Source organism: Gorilla gorilla, chromosome 2 (genome assembly GCF_029281585.2).
Source record: "Gorilla gorilla gorilla isolate KB3781 chromosome 2, NHGRI_mGorGor1-v2.1_pri, whole genome shotgun sequence".
In the NCBI taxonomy this organism is placed as follows: domain Eukaryota; kingdom Metazoa; phylum Chordata; class Mammalia; order Primates; family Hominidae; genus Gorilla; species Gorilla gorilla.
The window spans coordinates 43,582,796-43,604,766 of record NC_086017.1 but is presented as its reverse complement, the minus strand read 5'-3'; the positions used below and the strand labels follow the sequence as shown (position 1 = coordinate 43,604,766).

Sequence of the window (21,971 nt, the reverse complement as noted above, 5' to 3'; positions counted from 1 at the left end):
TCTTACCACCGTCTGACATGTTTTTGATACATTTGACAGGAAAACATCACTGGACACCCTGGCAACATCAAAGCACCAAATTTTCCTGTCATTAATTGCACATAAAAATGTTCTATTTCTCCTGGCTTTTATGGAAAACAAGACATTGACTGTCATGAAAAGTGGTATATTGTTTTATTTTCCTTATTACATGCATGTGACAAAACCTTTTTAGGGCTTAAAAATTCCAACAAGAACTCTCTCATATAGGTCCCAGAAAGCAGCTGAACTAGTGTGGCCATGATTACTGAACTCTGCCTGGCATTTCCTCCTTCGGCCTTCAGACTTCTCATTCCTGGGGTTTCTTTTCTGCCTCTCCCTGCTGAAATCACCCGCATGGTCCCACTCACCCCATTTCCTCCGATATCAAGAAGCTTCTCTTGAATCTTCCATGTAAGAGTACTCTCTCCCAGCTTGGACCATACCAGCTTATGACTACTCCTATATTTAGCATTTATAATTTACACATTTTTGGAGTTGGATTTTTCTCCCACGGAAGAATTTAAATTCCTTCTGGATTTGAATTATACTTTATAAGAGCTTAGCTCAAATTCTTGAAAATGGTAGGAGGCCCAAAGGTATTTCCAAATTGAAGGGTTGCATGAATAAGTCTTTCTGCACCTTGAGGGAATAGTGGGATGTTAGGAGAATTGAAGCCATTGGTGGTACAGAGATGAGAAGTCTTTTCAATCAGCAAGGGGGTAGAAACTCTACAACTCTCAATTTTAACTCCTAGTCACTTTCTTCAACAAAGCATTGCACTCATTGGGAACCTACCTTTGACTTTCTTTCATTGGAAATCAATAAGCAAACATTTAACTCCCAGAAAATGATTTTATTGGAAACATTGTTGGGACAAGTGTATTTACTCACAGAAATAATTTTATTGCAAAGATTGCTTGGACAAGTGTATTGCATCTTTATTAATTTCTGTAGCAATGTATGAAGCTTTATTTGGCCTTCCTAGCTTAACTTTCTTAATATTGGTGCCAACTAATATTGGTATAAAAATATATTTACTACATTTATGGAGTCATTTCACTTTGTAATAGATTCAATTTGATTATTACCATAAAAGAAAAGAAAAAAATAGCCTTTGGTGGTGGGTGACAGGATTTTTTAAACCCTGTTTACAAACAAACTAATAACTTAGCCTATGACTATTTCATTGATGCTGGCAGAAGACCTGAGACTCCTGGGTCAGCGACAAAGGACTTTTTTACTCACAGCACAGCAAGTAGCATAAACTCATGCACTTTGCCTCCCAAATCTCATGGAGAGAAACACTGAATTGGGGATTCTGCAATTTTACAGAAAGCAGTAAGCAAATCTGTTCTCTGTCTGGGAGGGAGACATTATTTCATCCCTCAAGATTGCTCGCTGCAAACATAACCCAGAGAAATAGCCCAGGTAATGAGTAGTCAGGGCCTTGTATTCTTGGCATACCTAGCAAAACATATGCAAGACTCATGGAAGAGTATCTCTCCCAACAATCATTATGAATCTGCATTATTTAGACTGAAACAATGAAGCTCCGAGAAGGTAATAGATGACTTTATTACATTTACAAAGCCATTAGTATCAGAACATGGGTTTTCCCAAGAAACTTTCACTAATATGTAAAATATTTTATATAATTTTTTTGTTTTAATCACAGGCTTAAATGATATTATTTGAATATAAATAAAATATTATTAAGTATAAATAATATATTATTAATATGAAATTTAGGCCGGGTACAGTGATTCACGCCTGTAATCACAGCACTTTGGGAGCCCGAGGCAGGAGGATTGCTTAAGCCCAGGAGTTCAAGACCAGCCTGGGCAACATTGTGAGACCCCTTGCCTACAAAAAATAGAAAAAAATTAGCTAGATGTGGCGGTACATCTGTAGTCCTAGCTATCCAGGGGGCTAAAGTGAGATGGTTGCTTGAGCCTAGGAATTTGAGGTTGCAGTGAGCTGTGATCTTGCCACTACACTCCAGCCTGGGTGACAAAATGATACCTTATCTAAAAAAAAAAGATATTTAATAAAGGCATACTAAAACATGATAACAGAACTTCATTAAATATTTTTTAAATATTGCTATATAAGATACTATTAAATATAATTTGTATATTAGTAAATACAACTTTACCTTTTTTTAACTTTCTAAAACGTGTATACCAGAAAAATTTCAATTATGTATACTATATGCTCACATATATATTATATTTCTATTGTCTATCACTGAAATAGACTGTAACTGCTTTATCTCCTTTTTTCTTTTTAAATATCTTGTTCTGAATCTCCACCCCCCAATCCTTTTTTGGGTACAACATGCATATAGTAAATGCATCATGTACTTATCTTAAGCACAGAACTTGCTGAATTTTTACCAATGCATACGCTCTTATCATCACCACCCAGATCAAGATACAGAACATTTCCATCAGTGCAGAAAGCTGTCTCAGGCCCTTTTCTAGTCAATGTCCGCTGACTCCCTTCTTTTGTGATACCCACTATTTAACTTCCATCACCGTCAGTAAGTTTTTCCTACATTAGTAGTTCATGTAAATGGAATTACACAATATGTACTCTTCTGTGTCTGGCTTCATGTGCTGAATGTGATTTTTTAAAAGACTTAGCCTCATTGTTGAATATATCAGTAGTTTGGTTTTTACTGCTTTGTAGAATTCCATTGTATGGCATATACCACATTTATCTATTTTCCAGTTGATGGATATATGGGTTGTTTCCAGTTTGGGTTATAATGAATAAAGCTACTATGAACATTCATATATATGTATATCCCTTTTAACCTTTAAAGAAAGATTGTGATAAATCTTTGGCAAGACACTCCCATCTATTCCCCCACCCCCACCCCAGTACCCAACACAATGCCCTTCTTGAAGGATATTTGCTGAAGCATGATTTCAAACCAGCTGCGTGATGATTTATTTGTCTCCTAGCCTTCGTATGGAAAATAAAATCCAGTGGCAGAACAAAGTCTACTCAAAGTTTCCACTATTATCACAAATAATGAACAAATAAGTCAGGAAGTCAGTCTGCTGTATTTAAATGATCTATTTCAGTCTTGTTGCCAGTTAAAAATAGACTTCTGTTCCCAGATAAATTTTAGTGACTGATCATAAAAGAATGCAGATATTTCCTACACTATTTTCTTTTTTAAAATTCCTCCCCATTTTCTCCACCTCCTTTCTTTTTTCTTTTTAGCAGAAATTCAGAGAAAGGCGGGTCCTAAATGAAAATATAAATAAATATTCAAAGAAATACAATATGTTTTGCAAGGAGTGTTATTATTGTGGTAGTTAATTCAAAACTTTCTTCTTCTAATTTTCTTTTCTTTAAGTCTATCTATTTGAAAGACCACAGAAGCCAGACATCCTGGGTTTGAATCATGGATCCGAAATCATGAGTGAGTCTGGGAACTTAATCTCTGAGCCTCAGCTTTCTGCTTGCTAAGCTGGGGATATAATATCTTCCATACAGGGTTGCTTAGAGGATTAAAAGCCCTAACACATGATTAGGCATGAGTCTTTGTGAAGCCCAGCCCTTATTGAATCCATACCTTCTTCCTGCATGATTACCATTTGTTTCCTGTTCTCTTTGTCTCTCTGAAAACTTGGGCATCATCAGGCATCTGTCTGCGCCAAAGTTCCCAAATTGTGTGGCCAGCACCCTGGGGTGCCGAAGCACACGCACCAAGAGCACTCCAGGATATTTTAAATTTTGAAGGGCAATGGTGATCATGGGCATTTGTGAGACATGTAATGGCTCCAAGTAGTCCATGGTTTCAATATCAGATTGTGGTATATTTTTTTCATTGTTGTCGTGTCTTTGTATTGTAGCACATTTTTTTTTGTTGATGTCATATTTTTGCAAGGCTGTGTTTTTTTGTGGTTGTGTTGATTTAAAAAAAATCAATCAAATCTTTGAGCCCAGGAGTTCAAGACCAGCCTGGGCAACAAAATGAGACCCTGTTTCTACAAAAAATAAAAAAATTAGCCAAGCTGAGTATTGATGTGCTCAACTGCCTGAGTATCGATGTGCAGCAGGATAAGAATGATGATATTCAATCTCATTCCAAGGTTAGAGAAATTGGGCAGTAACCAATAGGCACAGATACCTCATTTATAAGTGTGGTTGTTCAAGAATGAAATTTAAAATACAATTTTTGATTTGCATATTTTTTTCATATGCCTAGTAAGTTGCTAGGATATAAATACTAAGTTGTTTGGATCTCACCTATTTAGTGGACTTCTTAGGTGTTTCTTTTGGTCTAGGGATGCTGCGAAGAAATGACTAAGGTGCTAGCAATTTTGTGAACTTTCTGCTCTAACAATGTTGAACCTAGGACAGATAACAGTGATATAAATAAAGATGTAGATTTTGTAGTGGGTATATACTGATAATAACAAATGGTTAATCAAAATAGTTGAGACTACATCTTGTAGACAAACATGCAACTCCCCAGGAAACCAATTCTTTAATTAGTTAATTCCTAGTTATCCTCAAAGTTCAATTTAAATATAACCTCTTCCAAGAAGCCTTCTTTAATTTATAACTTTTCTACTCCCATACTCAGTACTATCTAGATAAGGAGCCTCTCATCTAGGTTTCAAAAACCCTCTGTTTACTCTATCACAGCATCTCAGAAATGTTGATTTTCTTGTCCCTATTAGAGCTTGTGGGCAGAGACCAGGTCTAAATGAATTTTGTGTCTTTGGAACTTTGGCACAAGCCAAAGTTTGGTATCTAGCACAATATAGGTGCTCAGAGGATATTTGTTAATGAATTAATGAAACACAGAAAGAATATATAAGTAATAGTAACCAATGTTTACTATTAACTTTATAGGCCAGGTGCAGTGGCTTATGCTTGTAATCCCACCACTTTGGGAGGCCAAAGTGTGAGAATTGCTTGAGGCCAGGAGTTCGAGAATAATCTGGGCAACACAATGAAACTTCATCTCTACTAAAAATAAAACACAATAAATGATAATTAATAATAATTTTACAGGTTCTTCCAGAGTTACTCCTAAAGATGATTTAGTTAACTTATAACTTAAAAACGACCTAGTGTGATTTTCAATTTACATTAAGTTCAGAAAGGGAATAGAGACAACCAAGGGTGAAGAGCAGCAGTCACCTTTGGTCACAGGAACAGGTAGAGCTGAACCTAGAATCCAGGGCTCCTGCATTTTGTTTTTTTCTATACCACATACTGCACCTGGTCACCAGCAATTACAGTGTAAAGTTCTTCTGGATAGGATCCTCTTTTTATATCTTTCTGCAACCCTTTAAGAACAGAACCTTTGGACACTCAAACCCAAGGAATAGTTACCATAATGTATTAGTCAGGGTTCTCCAGAGAAACAGAACCGGTAGATAGATATGTGGAGAATAATTTTTTTAAATTTTTAAATTTTTTTTTTTGAGACAGAGTCTTGCTCTGTCACCCAGGCTGGAGTGCAGTGGCACAAACACAGCTCACTGCAGCCTCGACCTCCTGGGCTCAAGTGATCCTCTTGCCTCAGCCTCCCATGTAGCTGGGACCACAGGTGTGCACCACCACGCTTGGCTAATTTATTGATTTTTTTTTTTGTAGAGACAAGGTCTCACTTTGTTGCCCAGGCTGGTCTTGAACTCCTGGGCTTAAGAGATCCTTCCACCTCAGTCTCCCAAAGTGCCGGGATTACAAGTGTGAACCACTGCACTTGGCCTAATGAGAGGATAATTATTATAGGAATTGGCTCACACGGTTAAGGGAGGCAAGAAGTCTCATGTCTGCTGTTTGCAAGCTGGAGAACCAGGAAACCTGGTGGTGTAATACAGTCCTAGTCTGGAGGCCTGAGAATTGGAGGACTGATGATATAAGTTTCTGTCTGAATCCTAAAGTTTGAGAACCAGGAGCACCCATCTTTGAGAGGAGGAAAAGATGGATGTTTCAGATCGAGCAGAGAGAGTGAATTTGGCCTTTCTCCACACTTGTGTTCTATTCAGGCCTCAACGAATTGGATGATGTCCACTGACATTGGGAAGGGCCATCTGCTTTACTCAGCTCACCAATTCAAATGATAATCTCTTCCATAAACTCTCTCACAGACACACTCAGAAATAATGTTTTTCCAGCTATTTGGGCATCTCTTGCCCCAGTCAAGTTGACACATAAAATTAACCATCACACATAGTTTACTTGATTGAGGCACAGTCTGAGGGAAATTACAACCAATTAAAGATGGAAGAAACTTTACAACCTGAATACAATGTGAAACACAGAAATACTGAAAAAAGAACACAGAAAACAGTCAATTTCTTTGAATTTTGAGTTTGTTTATTCTTAGTTATTGTGAATATTTCAAATATTAATTTTTGTTGAATTCATTCACTCATTTAACTTAAATTGGCCACCCATTATTTGCTAGGCACCACCCTAGGAAAACACAAAGGTTCCTGGAGCTTTCTGTGTATTAGAAGAGAAAGATATTACATAAATAATCATTTTGTTGTGATTGGGTATAATTGTCAAGAAGATAAACACAGTGTGCTTTTGGAATGTATTAGACAACTTTACCCCCACCAGAATGGCTAAAACTAATAACCCTGACCATATCAAATATTGTGGAGCAACTGGAACTCTCAAGCATTGCTGGTGGGGATTTAATATGATCCAGTCACTTTGGTAAACAATTTGGCAGGTTCTTCTAAAGTTAAACATACAACTTACAAGACCTAGTAATGCCAGTCCTTGGTATTTACCTATGAGAGAAGAAAATATATCCACACAAAAACTTGTGCACTAACCGTTGTAGCAGCTTTATTCATAATTATAAAAAATAGGAAACAACCCAAATATCTACCAACAAGTGAATGGATCGACAAATGGTAGTGATTCCACAGAATGGAAAGCAATAAAAAGGAATGGACTTCTGAGACACCAACAGCGCTGGATGGACCCCAAACATTATGCTAAAAGAAACCAGACTCCAAAGAAGTACAGACTGTATGAAGTTCAGGAACAGGGAAAACTATGTTACCGTGATAGAAATCAAATTAGAATTGCCTAGGGAAGGGGAGGTAATTGGGAAGTGTCCTGGGACTTCCTGGGGTGTTGGAAACGTGCTGTACCCTCACTGGGGTGGCGGTTCCACGGGTGAATACATTTGCCGAAACTCATGAAGTGTACGCTGAAAATCTGTGCGTTTTACTTTAGGCAAACCGAAGTTTTGTTTTTTGTTTTTTGTTTTTTTAAGTATTACACAGTGACTGTGGTGGTGGCTGGAAACAGAAGTCAGGAGTGTATTCTTTTTTTTTTTTTTTTTTAAACCGGCAGTGGGGGCGGGAAAAGGGGATGCCAAGTACTTTCCTAAGTGTTGAATACAAGTGGAGGCAAACTTGGAAACGTTCCACATTTCACAGGGCGAGGGCAGGGTGCCCCGACAGCGGCTAGCGAAGAACGGCCCGCCTCCCAGACGGCTCGGCCCAACTCGGACCCCAATCGCTCCCAGCGGTTTCCGCAGCCACCTCCACCACCTCCGCAGCAAAACGCTAGCCGGACGGGAGGGCCCTCGCCGGCGTCGTGCTGACGTCACGCGCGTGCTGACGTCGCCCGCGGCCGCGGCCTCTGAAGCGGGCTGGGGATCGGGGGGCGCCGAGTTTGACTAGTTTGGGGGCGGCTGGGTGCTTGGCGTTCCTCCCGCCGCCCGCTGCGCCCCGCAAGCCGCGCCCCTGGCGGGCTAAGTGAGTCCCGCCCGCTCCCGCGGGGACCCGCACTGGAGGCTGGGCGGCTCTCGGCGAAAGTTGGCCGCTCACAGACTGGCAGGCGGGCGGGCGGCCGCAGCCATGGAGCCCCGCAGCATGGAGTACTTCTGCGCCCAGGTGCAGCAGAAGGACGTCGGCGGCCGACTGCAGGTCGGCCAGGAGCTCCTGCTCTACCTTGGCGCCCCCGGCGCCATCCCAGACCTGGAGGAGGACCTGGGCCGCCTAGGCAAGACAGTCGACGCGCTCACCGGCTGGGTGGGTTCGAGCAACTACCGGGTAAGCGACGGCGGCGAGGCTGGGCTGGTCACGCCCTCCGCGGCAGCCCTTTAATCCCGGACGCGAGCGCCGGGCCGGGAAAGCTCCCGTCCGAACCACCGCTTAAGAGGGGAAACACACTTTGGGAAGCACAGGCGGGCGGATCACGAGGTCAGGAGTTCGAGACCAGCGTGACCAACATGGTGCAACCCCGTCTCTACTAAAAATACAAAAATTAGCCGGGCGTGGTGGCGGGCGCCTGTAATCCCAGCTACTCAGGAGGCTGAGGCAGGAGAATCGCTTGAATCTAGCAGGCAGAGGTTGCAGTGAGCCGAGATCGAGCCACTGCACTCCAGCCTGGGCGACAGAGTGAGATTCTGTCTCAAAAAAAATAAAAAATAAATAAAAATAGGGGAAACGGGGGTCCTGCGTCCCCACTGGGCAGCCCGCCTCTTCGTACGCGAGCCGAGGACTGACTTCTGACTACATTTTTCTACACTTGTGAACAATGACAAATTCAGCGATTCCGTGACACGTTGCGGAGTTACTAGGACACAATGTTGATCACTTATTTTGAAAAAAAAAAATCAGTGAAAGACTTCGACATTTGTGTTCACCTGTGTAAACACTACGCAGACCAACACATAGGACATTAGGATACGATTTTAGGTTGATGTGTCTTAGTAGATAGGCTAATGCTGGGGGGAAAAAAGTTACAAAGATGAGGTACGAGAAAGAATGAGCCTTTCTGAAGAGTTGGTGGTAGGCAGGGTGTAATGTAGCCGCGTTGGGAGGCCAGGTAAATATTTTGTATTTAACTTGCCCCGTAGTCGTTAGTAGTTACTTTTCTTTCTTGTCTTCTGGTGGCAGTGTTGCTTTAAAATGCTGACTGCAGCTTCCCATGGATGAAGTGATTCTTCTTAGTAACATATTCTCATGATCCAGCGAATAGGCTGTACTTTGAAACCTTTTATTCAAAAAGAGAAGAAAGACAAACTCTAGAATTATGATGCAGATTTAATGGTAAAGCCCAGATGAGTTTTGGAAAGGTTAGACTTTTTACAAGGGTAATAAAGTTTGAGAGTTACCCACGTCGATGCTTCATTACATACCATCTCTTGATTATTATTTTTAAAAAGTTTGGGGAAAAGGTAATTTAATAATATATCATTACCATTTGGGAGATTATTTCTTTGGAAGAAACAAGCTAAATTTACTCTGTAAGAAAGGCATATACATATTCACACTCAAGATAGTTGGTTTTATGCTACAGCATAGACTGTTGTAGAAAGCGCTTTGGTAATGTTTGCACCCCTTCCGAAGTGAAGATTGATGTGCCATCTTCTACACGGGCTGTTGTGAATTGGCTTTGGGCCATTTCACTCCTCAGATGTACCTCAGTGAATGACAGTTGAGCAATCACGCTGATATTCTGTGATACCACAGTATGCTAGTTTTCTGTTATGCCTCTAAGCCCTACTTCTACTCGGTGCTGTGTTTTTAACTGTTCTTTAAGAGTTAGAATCCATCAGGGGTCTCATCCGGGTTCTTTTCTGTTTTCACTACGTATTTTCTCCATGCTCCTCACTAGATAATGTAGCCTAAGACAATTTCAGCAATCAGAAGAGAACTGCCATAGTCTCCCACCACCTATCTATACACTTCCTTGTAGCTGTGACCATATAATCTTCCTTTTTCCTTGTTAGAATAGATAAATTGCCTGTTTTTCTCATTTATGCAATTCCCTCCACGAAAGTATTAGATTCCATGCCTTCTTGCTTACTCAAGGACATTGATCCATCAATTCTGCTCTCTTTCCTAAGTCACTAGTTCTTCCCTTTCTGTTGAATTCTATAGCATAAAAACTTTTCTGACATTGCTAGGGAAAGGGCATTCTAATTAATCTGTTGCTTTAAGTTTTATAAACTAAGTTACCCAACTGGGTAATCTTTTTTTTTTTTTTTTTTTTTTTACTTAAGATACAATAAAGCATACTTAACTGTTTTAAAAAGTGTGTCATAGCTTTTGAACATACAAATAGAATCATACTTCAATTTCAGTTTATACTGAACAAAATACAGTTTTTCTTTGAATTGGTAGTACTTCAGAATCTGAGTGTCTTAACAGTCATTGTGTTAGTAAATTTGAGTGCCTCCTGTATGCTGGGTATTCAAGATGCTAAGGATCCATCCAGCTTTGAACAAGACAAGGCCCATTCATTCAGCTGCATTAGGATATTTATCGATGACCTATTATTATCAGGAACTCACTCTTCTAGGCATTGCAGATACAATGTGAAAAAAAGACAATTCCTTGTCTTTGTGGACTTAGATTCTAGTAGGAGGAGAGGAATAAGCAGGAAAGATAAATAAAATGTATAGTGTGTTAGATGGTGATAAGTGGTTTGGAGAAAAAAACAGTGAAGGGAATAGGGAATACTAGGCAAGATGCATATGTTGGAATTTTAAATAGTTGGTCGTTAAAGACCTCATTGAGAAGGTAACTTAACAGAAGATGGGAAAGTGAGATCCCTGCCATTGCTTTAGAAAGAGGTAGACAGGTATAGAAATTAGATCATTTCAGGTAGCATGTGCTTGTAAATCAACATGGTATGAAATGATTATGAAACTCTACTTTGGGTGGTCAAGAAAGGTGACATGTGAGTGCAGACACTGAAGAAACATGAGAGTCAAGAATGATTGAAGCAGAGGAAACAGCAAATTCAGAGACCCTAGTTTTGTCGAGGAACATAAAGCCAGCCTGGCTAGAGTTTAAATGAGTGAGGTGTTAAGAAAGACGAAGTTGAGGAAGCAGCTGTAAAGTCATAGGATTTTATTCTAAATGTGGTGGCAGTAACTGGGCAGGTATAACATCATAGGATTTTATTCTAAATATGGTGGAGGTAACTGGGCGTGGTGGCTTATGCCTGTAGTCCCAGCTACTTGGGAGGCTGAGACAGAAGGCTCACTTGAGGCCAGGAGTTTGAGACCAGCCTGGGCAACATAACAAGTTCCTGTCTAAAAAAAAAATAAATACAGTGGGGGGTTTTATGTGTGTAAAGGGTGGCTGCTTTGTGGAGAGTCGACTATAAAGGAATAACAGAAGCAGCAGAGAGATAATCGTGGCTAGGCCTGGTTTGATAGCAATGGCAATGCTGAGAAGTGGAAAATTTGGGCTGTGATTTGGTGGTAGATCCGACAGGAGCTCCTGGTGGATTGGGTTTGAGGGTTGAAAGAAAGAGAGGAATTATGGATAATTGCCTTGATTGAGCAGTAGGTTAGATTGTGCTATTTTTTGAAATAGGGAAGACTGAGAGGAGAACAAATAAATTGGGTGAAGGATGTAAAAAGTTTAGTTTTTACTGTGTTAGGTGTGAGAAGACTGTTACAAGTTGAGATGATAGACAGTTGGGGTCCCAAGTTCAATGGAGAAGTCATAATTGAAGATTCAAAATATGGAAATAGGCATATATGTAATATATGTAGTCTGACATTTGACTTTTACTAAGAACAGTCGTGCAATTTCAGGAGTTCTCAAATTTTTAAATAGCATTATGGCAATAAAATTTGCCTCATAAAATACAGTTAAGTATGATAACCACCATTTACAGAGTCCTTAGTGAGTACCAGGCACTGTCTCAAATGCTTTATTTGCATTGTCTCATTTAATTTTTGAGGTGGCCTTAGGAAACCAGCGTACTATTATTTTCCTTTTTTTGTAGAAAAGGAGACATAAGTATATTGCTTTAGGCCATAGACCTGGTAAATTAGTGAAGGAGTTGCTTGAGCCTAGGGAGATTAGAATATCCATATTCCTTTTCTCTACTTTTATAAACCTCTTCAATATCCTATTATTTGCCAGCTCTACTTTTACTTTTGTATATTATGAGGATTAGTAACATTTACATTTCCTCTGCAACCATAGAGTAAGTTGGCATTAAAAAATGGAGAAAACACAGCCTGAGCAAGATAGTGAAACCTCATCTCTACCAAAAAATTAGCCCAGGATATTGAGACTGCAGTGAGCCATGATTAGGCCACTGTACTCCAGCCTGGGCAACAGAGCCAGACCCTGTCTCAGGGGAGAGAAAAAAAAAAAAAGTGAAAACATTTATAACTATGTAGCGCTATGTAGTGCAGGGCTGTGTGCTAGCATTTCATGTCTTTTCTCAGAATTCGAAATCATAGCCCCTTTCGCATTCTGAGGAGGATTCTTCCCAACGTTGGTGTCACCTCAATTATATATCCTATAAACTATTAAGAAATATGCCATTTTTTAGTTTGCCAAAAGAGATGAGGTTTATCTACCCATTAATACATATTGATGTTGCCTATTCCATTTACCTGCCATATAGGTGAACATCCAGGTTGTTTTTAATTATTTACTCTTAACATTGTCCTTTTTGTCACCTTGTTACATATGCATAAAAAATTTTACTAGGGCAGTGATTCTCAATCCTGTCAGAGTCAGTGCCCCTTTTAATCACCCCTTCTCCCTTTTCAATTCTGAAATAAAATTTATAGATAATATCTGATACACATAAATTTTAAAAACCTCTGTAATGTCTTAGCTGTACTATAAAGGAAAATCACACATAATTTATGAGGTAAAATATATTTCAACATGTAAATATGTCATACTGACTACCCATGAAGACATAATGATAGTTACATGGTTGTAAATGCTGCCACTACCAATTCAGACCACTACAGGTGTATGGTTGCTGGTGATTCACACTTTCTTTCTTTTTTTTTTTTTTTTTCTGAGGTGGAGTTTTGCTCTTGTCGCCCAGGCTGGAGTGCAATGGTCTCAGCTCTTTGCTCAGGTCTTTGCTCTTGTCGCCCAGGCTGGAGTGCAGTGGATCTCAGCACACTGCAACCTCCACCTCCTGGGTTCAGGTGGTTCCTCTGCCTCAGCCTCCTGAGTACCTGGGATTACAGGCATGCACCACCATGCCCGGCTTATTTTGTATTTTTAGTAGAGACAGGGTTTTGCCATGTTGGCCAGGCTGGTCTCAAACTCCTGACCTCAGATGATCCACCCGCCTTGGCCTCCCAAAGTGTTGGGATTACAGGCGTGAACCACTGCGCCCGGTCTGACCCTTTCACCAGTGGCATTACTGTTGGTGATTATGATATTCTGGAACTCTAAATTCAGAACCTCATTTCTTTGAACTTGAAGAGTTTTACCACCCCACGTGACATCTGTTTCATTAAGCTTACCCATTAATCATATCCTTACATCCATTCTTTTTTTAAAAAAATTTTATTATAATTTCAGTGGTTTTGCGGGTACAGGTGGCTTTTGGTTACGTGGATAAGTCCTTTGTTGCTGATTTCTGAGATTTTAGTGCACCTGTCATCCAAGCAGTGTACACTACCAATATATAGTCTTTTATCCCTCAACCCTCTCCCAACCTTCCCCTTGAATCCCCAAAGTTTATTTTATCATTCTTATGCCTTTGATTACTTACAGCTTAGCTCCTAACTTATAAGTGAGAACATAACGATATTTGATTTTCTGAGTTTCACTTAGAATAATGGCCTCCAGCTCATCCAAGTTGCTGTAAAAGACATTATTTTGTTCCTTTTTATGGCTGAGAAGTATTCCATGGTGTATGTATACCACATTTTCTTTATTCACTCATTGGTTAATGGGCACTTAGGTTGGTTCCATATCTTTGCAAATGTGAATTGTGCTGCTATAAACGTGCATGTCCCTGTGTCTTTTTTATATAATGACTTCTTTTCCTTTGGATAGATACCCAGTAGTGGGATTGCTGGATGGAATGGTAGTTCTACTTTTAGGATTCTTTAAGGAATCTCCATACTGTTTTCCAGAGTGGACACCAGCAGTATTAAAGTGTTCCTTTTTCATCACATCACATCACACCAACATCCATTGTTTTTTGACTCTTTAATTATGGCCATTCTTGCAGGGGTAAGGTGGTATCTCATTGTGGTTTTAATTTGCATTTCCCTGATGATTAGTGATGTTGAACATTTTTTCATATGTTTGTTGGCCAGTTGTATATCTTCTTTTGGAAATTGTCTATTCATGCCTTTTGCCCACTTTTTGATGGGATAATTTGTTTTTTTTTCCTTGCTGATTTGAGTTCCTTGTAGATTCTGGATATTAGTCCTTACATTCATTCTTAATTCTATTTTCTCTCTTCATTCTTGTTTTATGGTCCTCATTTGATAAAATACTATACTGCGCTGAGCGTGGTGGCTCACACCTGTAATCCCAGCACTTTGGGAGGCTGAAGTGGGCCGATCACCTGAGGTTGGGAGTTTGATACCAGCCTGGCCAACATGGTGAAACCCTGTCTCTACTAAAAAAAAAAAAAAAAAAAAAAAAAAAAAAGAAATAAAAAAAATTAGCCAGTTATGGTGGTGCATGCCTGTAATCCTAGCTATTCGGGAGGCTGAGGTAGGAGGATCCCTTGAACCTGGTAGGCAGAATTTGCAGTGAGCTGAAATTGCGACACTACACTCCGGCCTGGGTGAGAGAATGAGATTTTGTCTCAAAAAAAAAAAAAATGCAATACTGATTAATCCCACTCAGCCTACCCTATACCTACACTAGGGCAACTGAAGGTGTTTGGAGAAAAACACGAAACCTCTTTAACTGGCTTCATTTTAAATTCCTGACCATTATATGGGCCCTTAATGCTGCCTGACAGTCATACTATATTTTCTTAGTTCATTCACTCTTTCACTTAAACAACTATTCTACATCTTTTCCTCTCCCCTTGGTCCTACTAGTACCTCTTCTACAATCATCATTGTCAGCTGAGGCATGCATTGCTTCCGACTTCACTGAGAAAATGGAAGGAAGCAGAATTTCTTTTTTGAGATGGGAGTCTCACTCAGTCGCCAGGCTGGAGTGCAGTGGCGTGATCTCAGCTCACTGTAACATCCGCCTCCCGGGTTCAAGTGATTCTCCTGCCTCAGCCTCCAGAGTAGCTGGGACTACAGGTGTATGCCACCATGCCCAGCTAATTTTTGTATTTTTAGTAGAGACGGGGTTTCACCATGTTGGCCAGGCTGGTCTCAAACTCCTGACCTGTGGTGATCCGCCTGCCTTGGCCTCCCAAAGTACTGGGATTACAGGCGTTAGCCACCACGCCTGGCCAACTCCTAGGTAATTTAAAGTGTTAGAGAGTATCATAAATGCTATTTGTTCTTTTGTGTTTTTATTATTTATTTATTTTGGAGACAGGATCTTGCTCTGTTGCCCAGGCTGGAGTGTAGTGGCACGATCATAGCTCACTGCATCTTCCAATTCCTGGGCTCAAGTGACCCTCTGGCCTCAGTCTTCTGAGTAGCTGAAACTATAGGTATGAGCCACTATGCCTTTAAAAATTATGTTTTTTGGCATATAGAAATAAAATGGCATTTGGTATATTGATTTTTATGGCTAGCCTGCTTATTATTATAATAATTAAAAACATTTTTTATCCAATTTGTGGATTTTTAAAAGGTTTTCTATATGTATATCACAGACTAACAACAGTTTTGCTTGGTTTTGGTGTATTGGCTAAGACCCTTAGGATGAGGATGAATAAAAGAAAGTATGCCTCCTTGTGTTCTGGGTACCAAGGGTGTTTTCTAACATCTCACCGTTAGGAATCATGCTTTCTGTAATTACAAAAACTTTACTATGGAGAATATTGAACATATGTAAAGGTAGACAGTAAAATAAATTCAGTCACAAAGCTTATCAGCCCGTGGCCAATCCTGCCCCATCACTGTGTCACAAATCACAGATACCATATTGTTTCATCCCTAGGACTTCCTAGTTACTGTGTCAAAGATATACGTTCTTTTAAAAAAATTATTAATGTAACCTCAACTTCATCACAATTATAAAACAATAATTCCTTGATGTCACATGTGCAGGGTTCACATTTCTAAATCTTTTAGTAAGTTATTTTAAGAAAAATTAGGAACCAAATAACAGCCACATGTTGTGATTCATTAATATATTATCTTCCTATTGCTGCTAACAAATTATGACACACTTACTAGCTTATACACTTATACATTTATTCTTTTACAGTTCTAGAGGTCAAAAATCTAAAATGGGTTTCATTGGGATAAAATCAAGGTGTCAGCAGGATTATATTCCTTCTAGAGACTTCAGGGGAGAATTTTCCAGCTTCTAGGGGATGTCTGCTTTGCTTGGTTCTTGGTGTCTTTCTCCATCTTCAAAGCCAGCAGTATAACGTCGTCAAATCTCTTCATCTGACCTGTTCTTCTGTCATCAAATCTCCTCTGACTGTGGCTTTTGGCCTCCTTCTTATAAGTACCCTTGTCTTTAAAAGGATTCCCCCTTATAAGGACCCTTCAAGTAAATCCACACATGTATAGTCAACTAATTTTTGACAAAGACACCAAGAATACACAATGGGGAAAGGATAGTGTCTTCAATAAACAGTATTGGAAATACTGGATATCCACATGCAAAAGAATGAAATTGGATGAAATATGGTGAAATTATTTTACACCGTACACAATAATTACCTCAAAATGGATTAAAGACTTAAATGCAAGACCTAAAACTGTAAAACTCCTAGAAGAAAACATAGGGGGAAATATCCTTGGCTTTGGTCTTGGCAGTGATGTTTTGGATTTGACATGAAAATACAGGCAACAAAAGCAAAAATAAACAGTGGAACTACATCAAACTACAAAGTTTTCTGGATAGCAAAGGAAGCAATCAACAAAACAAAATGGCATTCTACTGAATGGGAGAAAATACTTGCAAATCATATTTGATAAGGGTTTAATATCCAAAACGTATGAGATGCTCATCTAACTCAATGTTTGAGAAGATACCAACATCAGTAATTGTCAGGGTAATGGAAGTCAGAACCACGATGAAATATCACCTCATACCAGTTAGGATGTCTGCTATCAAAAAATCAAAAGAGAACAAGTATTGGAGAGGATGTGGAGAAGAAAATTGTACACTGTTGATGGGAATGTAAATTGGTACGGCTATCATGGAAAATGGTTAGGAGGTTCCTCAGAAAGTTAAAAATAGAACTACCATGTGCTCCACTTCTGAGTATACATCCAAAGAAAATAAATCACTATCTCAAAGAGATATTTGCATTCCCTTGTTCATTGCACCATTATTCACAATAGCCAGGATATGGAAACTGCTGTGTCCATAAACAGATGAATGGATAAAGAAAATGTGGGGTGTGTGTGTGTGTATGTGTTTATATATATATATATGTATACACACACACACACACACACAACACATGACACACACACAAAGGAATATTATTCAGCCTTAAAAAAGAAGGAAATCCTGCCATTTGTGACAACATGGATGAAACTGGAAGACATTATGCTAAGTGAAATAAGCCAGACACAGAAAGACAAATATGGCATGATCTTACTTTTATGTCAAATCTTTAAAAAAAAAAAGTCAAATTTATAGATAGTAACAGAATAGAATATAGAATGGTGATTACCAGGGGTTGGAGGATGTGGAAAAAGGGGAGGTATTGGTCAAAGGGTACATGCTTTCTGTTATACGATGAGTAAGTTCTGGAAACCTAATGCACAATATGGTGACTATAGTTAATGTATATTGTACTTGAAGTTTACTAAGAGCGTAGATGTCACGTTCTCACCACAAAACAGATGGGGAAGGAGGAGACCCTTGTGATACCTTTAGGCCTAGGATAATCCAGAGTAATTTTTCCCTCTGAAGATCCTTAATTATATCCACAGAGTCCCTTTTGCCAAGTGTGATACCATATTCAGAGGTTCTGGGAGTCAGGATGTAACGCCTTTGTGAGGTTATTATTCTGCCTGCAAGAGTCAACATATTTATTAAGTCTCTTTTAATGTTTCCCCCTCAGTCTCTATATAAAAAAATTCTTGAGTTTTATTTGTGTAGATTTTCCCACAGTCTGGATCTTGCCAATTTCATTCGTGTAATGATGTTTGACTGTTCCATCTGTTTTTCCTGTAAATTGGTAATTTAGTTAGATCTAAAACTTAAATTGAGTCCTTTTTTGCGGGGCAGGGAGGCAAGACTATTTAATAGGAAATACTCTCCTTTCATCTCCTTCCTGGAGACACCTGAGATATGGAAGGCCACACAAGCTCTAGGTCTCTTTTGTGTGTGTGTGTGATGTTAGAGGCCATTAACGTTCAGTGTCTAGATCTGTTAATTCATTAGAGTTTGCAAAATGGTGATATTTGAATTCTGTTATTTCTTCATTTGTTGGCTGGAATAGTTTTATAAGGAGAAACTTTCCCCATTTACAGTTATTTGATTACCTAGTGATATGGTTTATATAGAATGATAGGTATATTGCTATGATTCTTTCCATTTACTTACTAATTGTGAAAATAATGGTTTTTTTTAGTGTCCTTCAAATGTTTGTTTTTGTTTTCATATAATTATGAACTCATATATTTAAACATATCTAATGTGTTTCAAGACAATGCAGTTACTATCCTTTTTGATATTCAAACTGTCCTATCTTGACATGACCCTAGTAATCTTTGACTGCTTCTTTGCTGTCTGGTATCACAAGATGTATTTCCTGCTCCAGCCCGGGAATGAGCCACCTCTCCAAGCTCTTGATCTTTTTTTCATGGGAAGAGGTGCCTGGAAACTGCAATGTGGTGCTAGTGGTATTCATGTTCCTTGTTTGGTCATTGTTTCTAGATTTCTTCAATGGACAGAGTTAGATTTTATTTTATTTGGTTTATTTTTATTTTTTGAGACAGGGTCTCTCTCTCTTTGTTGCCTAGTCTGGAGTGCAGTGGCATAAACACAGCTCACTGCAGCCTCAACCTCCTGGGCTCAAACAGTCCTCTTATGTCAGCCTCCCAAGTAGCTGGGACTACAGGCGCACACCACCATGCCCAACTAACTTTAAAATTTTTTTTTCTAGAGATAGGGTCTCCGTATGTTGCCCAGGCTGGTCTCGAACTCCTGGGCTCAAGCAATCCTCCCATCTTGGCATCCCAAAGTGCTGGGATTACAGGCATGAGCCACTACACCTGACCTAGATTTTATTTTAATTTTAAAGAAAAATATATCATGAGTTCATACTGATATTTCTAATTCAGATTTAAGACTACAGTTTTTACTTCTGTCTTCTGTCTGTATCTTTTTTCTGTCAACAACAATAAGATTTATAAAGACTGTTAACTGTATTTTTCAGAGTTTTGTTTTTGTCTGTAGGATATGTCCCATTGACAAGATAGAGCCAAGTTACTGTGTTTCAAGTTACTTGAAAATAGTCTTTTGTGTGGTTATGCTACTAACTCGATGTAAATTTAGATTCATTTATTTTATTTCATTTTCAAAATAGTTGTTGCTAAAAGAAGATATCTTCAAAGAACTCTAGTTTCTTTCCCTGTTCCTTGTATCCTGTTCTCACCGTTAAAACTTTATTTTCCATCATTGGGTCTTTGTGTGTTTTTTGTTTGTTTTTTGGGAGAGGATCTCACTCTGTTGCCCAGTTTAGAGTGCGGTGGCACCATCATGACTCACTGCAGACTTGACGTCCCAGGCTCAGGTGATGCTCCCACCTCAGCCTCCCCAGCAACTGGGACCACAGGCGCATGACACCATGCCTAATTTTTTATTTCTTGTAGAGATGGGGTCTTGCCATGTTGTGCAGGCTGGTATCAAACTCCTGGGCTCAGGTGATGCTTCCACCTTGACTTCCCAAAGTTCTGGGATTACAGGCATGAGCCACCGCACCCAGCCATCATTGTTTTTTATAAACATTTATGTCTGTCTATATCTATTTAATTCCCCTTTTTTTGATATACATACTTTTCCCAACTTTGCTTTTTTCACTTAACAGTATACTGTGGAAATCATTGCATAGCAGAATTAGGGTAGTCTTCATTTTTATTTTTAAAGTGTCATAGTATCCTGTAGTGTGGATACACCATGGTTTACTGAATCTGTCCCATATTGATGAATGTTTGGATAGTTTCCAGTCTCTTGTAGTGAATAATTTTTGCATGTCTTTTCATAATTTTACTTGTATATCTTGGGGATAGATTCCTAAGTATATTCTTAAGAGTACACATTTTTCCTGCTTATTTGAGATACTGCTTGGCTCATATATGTGTAATTGAGTCTATTTTGGATTTTCAATTTTAACAGCTCTATTGATATCTCATTCTGTATAATTCACTCATTTGAAGTGTATATTACATTGATTTTGTAATAGCTACAGGTTTGTGCAACCATCACCACAGTAAATTTTAAAACATTTTCATCACCTCCAAAAGAACTCTTTACCTTTTAGCTATTATACCACCCTCCATACCTACCCCAACCTAGTCCTAAGCTACCACTATTCTACTTCTTATCTTTATAGATTTACGTATTGTAGACATTTCTTATAAATTGAACCATATAACATGTAGCCTCTTGTGACTAGCTTCATTGAACTATGATATTTTCAAGGTTAATCTGTGTTATAGCATGTATCAGCCATTCGTATTTATGGATGAGTAAAATTCTGTTGTATGCATATACTACATTTTGTTTATCTGTGCATCAGTTGGTGGACATGTGGGCTGTTTCCACCTTTGACTGTTGTGAATAATGCTGCAGTGAACATTGACGTACAAGTATGTATGGCTGTATCTGTTTGAGTCACTTCCTTTGGGTATATACCTAAGAGTGAAATTCCTGGGCCATGTGGTAAATTTATGTTTAACTTTAGGAGGAACTGCCAAACTGTTTTCTTCAATGGCTGCACCATTTTACATTCCCACCACCAGCATATAAGGGTTCCAATCACTCTACGTCCTTACCAACATTTGACATTTTCCATTTTCCTAGTAGGTGTGAAGTAGTATCTTATTGTGGTTTTGATTTGCATTTCTTTAATGACTAATAATGTTGAGCATCTTTTCATGTGCTTATAAGCCATTCATATATATATATATATATATATGTATATATTTTTTTAGACTGCGTCTCCATCTGTCACCCAAGCTGGAGTGCAGTGGTGCAATCTCGGCTCACTGCAACCTCCACCTCCCAGGTTCAAGTGATTCTCCTGCCTCAGCCTCCCAAGTAGCTGGGACTACAGGTGCGTGCCACCATGCCCAGCTAATTTTTTATATTTTTATTAGAGATGGGGTTTCACCGTGTTAGCCAGGATGGTCTCGATCTCCTGACCTCAGGTGATCCACCCGCTTTGGCCTCTCAAAGTGCTGGGATTACAGGCATGAGCCACTGTGCCTGGCTGCCATTTGTGTATCTTATTTGGAGAAATGCCTATTCAAGTTCTTTGCCCATTTTTGTTTTTTAATAGGTTTTATTTTTTTAGAGCTGTTTTAGGTTCACAGTAAAATTGAGTAAGAGAGACAGATTTCTCATATATCTGCCTGCTTCCGCATAATGCACAGCCTCCTCCACTGTCAGCATCCCCTACCAGAGTGATACACTTGTTATAACTGATGAGCCTACATTCACACATCATTATTACTCAAGGTCCACAGTTTACATTAGGCTTCACTCTAAGTGTTGTACATGCTATAGGTTTTGATAAATATACTTAACATTATAGTACTATGCAGAATAGTTTTACTGCCCTAAAAATCCTCTGTGCTCTGCCTAAAACTTCCTCCTTCCCCAATCCCTGGCAGTCACTGATCCTTTTACCATCTCCATAGTTTTGCCTTTTCCAAATGTCATACAGTTTGACTCCAACAGTATGAAGCGTTTTCAAGCTAACTTCTTTCACTTAATAGCATACATTTAAGATTCTTTCATGTCTTATTCATGCCTTGATAGCTCATTTCCTTTTAGTGCTGAATACTATTCCATTGTCTGAATGTACTACATATTCATTCACCTACTGAGGGACATCTTGGTTGCTTCCAAGTTTTGCCAACT

At 39.1% G+C, this 21,971-nt stretch overlaps 1 protein-coding gene and 1 long non-coding RNA gene across 26 annotated transcripts in view; one reads left to right on the top strand and one right to left on the bottom strand.

Moving 5' to 3' along the window:
- Nucleotides 1-7,631: 7,631 nt before the first annotated feature.
- Nucleotides 7,632-21,971, top strand: part of CLASP2 (cytoplasmic linker associated protein 2) — a 223,912-nt gene continuing 209,572 nt past the window's right edge. For 13 of the 25 annotated variants that reach the window (XM_055383029.2, XM_055383025.2, XM_031009614.3 and 10 more), the window contains exon 1: nt 7,632-8,078. In XM_055383029.2, coding sequence (XP_055239004.1) covers nt 7,884-8,078 — 195 coding nt within the window. In that variant the 5' untranslated portion in view covers nt 7,632-7,883. The remainder of the gene's footprint in view (nt 8,079-21,971) is intronic. The other 12 variants (XM_055383021.2, XM_055383023.2, XM_063703674.1 and 9 more) reach the window with 1 other exon arrangement.
- LOC129532643 (uncharacterized) overlaps nt 8,739-21,971 on the bottom strand; it is a 33,114-nt gene continuing 19,881 nt past the window's right edge. Inside the window, exon 3 of the long non-coding RNA XR_008678464.2 lies at nt 8,739-9,024. This is a non-coding gene — a long non-coding RNA (uncharacterized lncRNA). The remainder of the gene's footprint in view (nt 9,025-21,971) is intronic.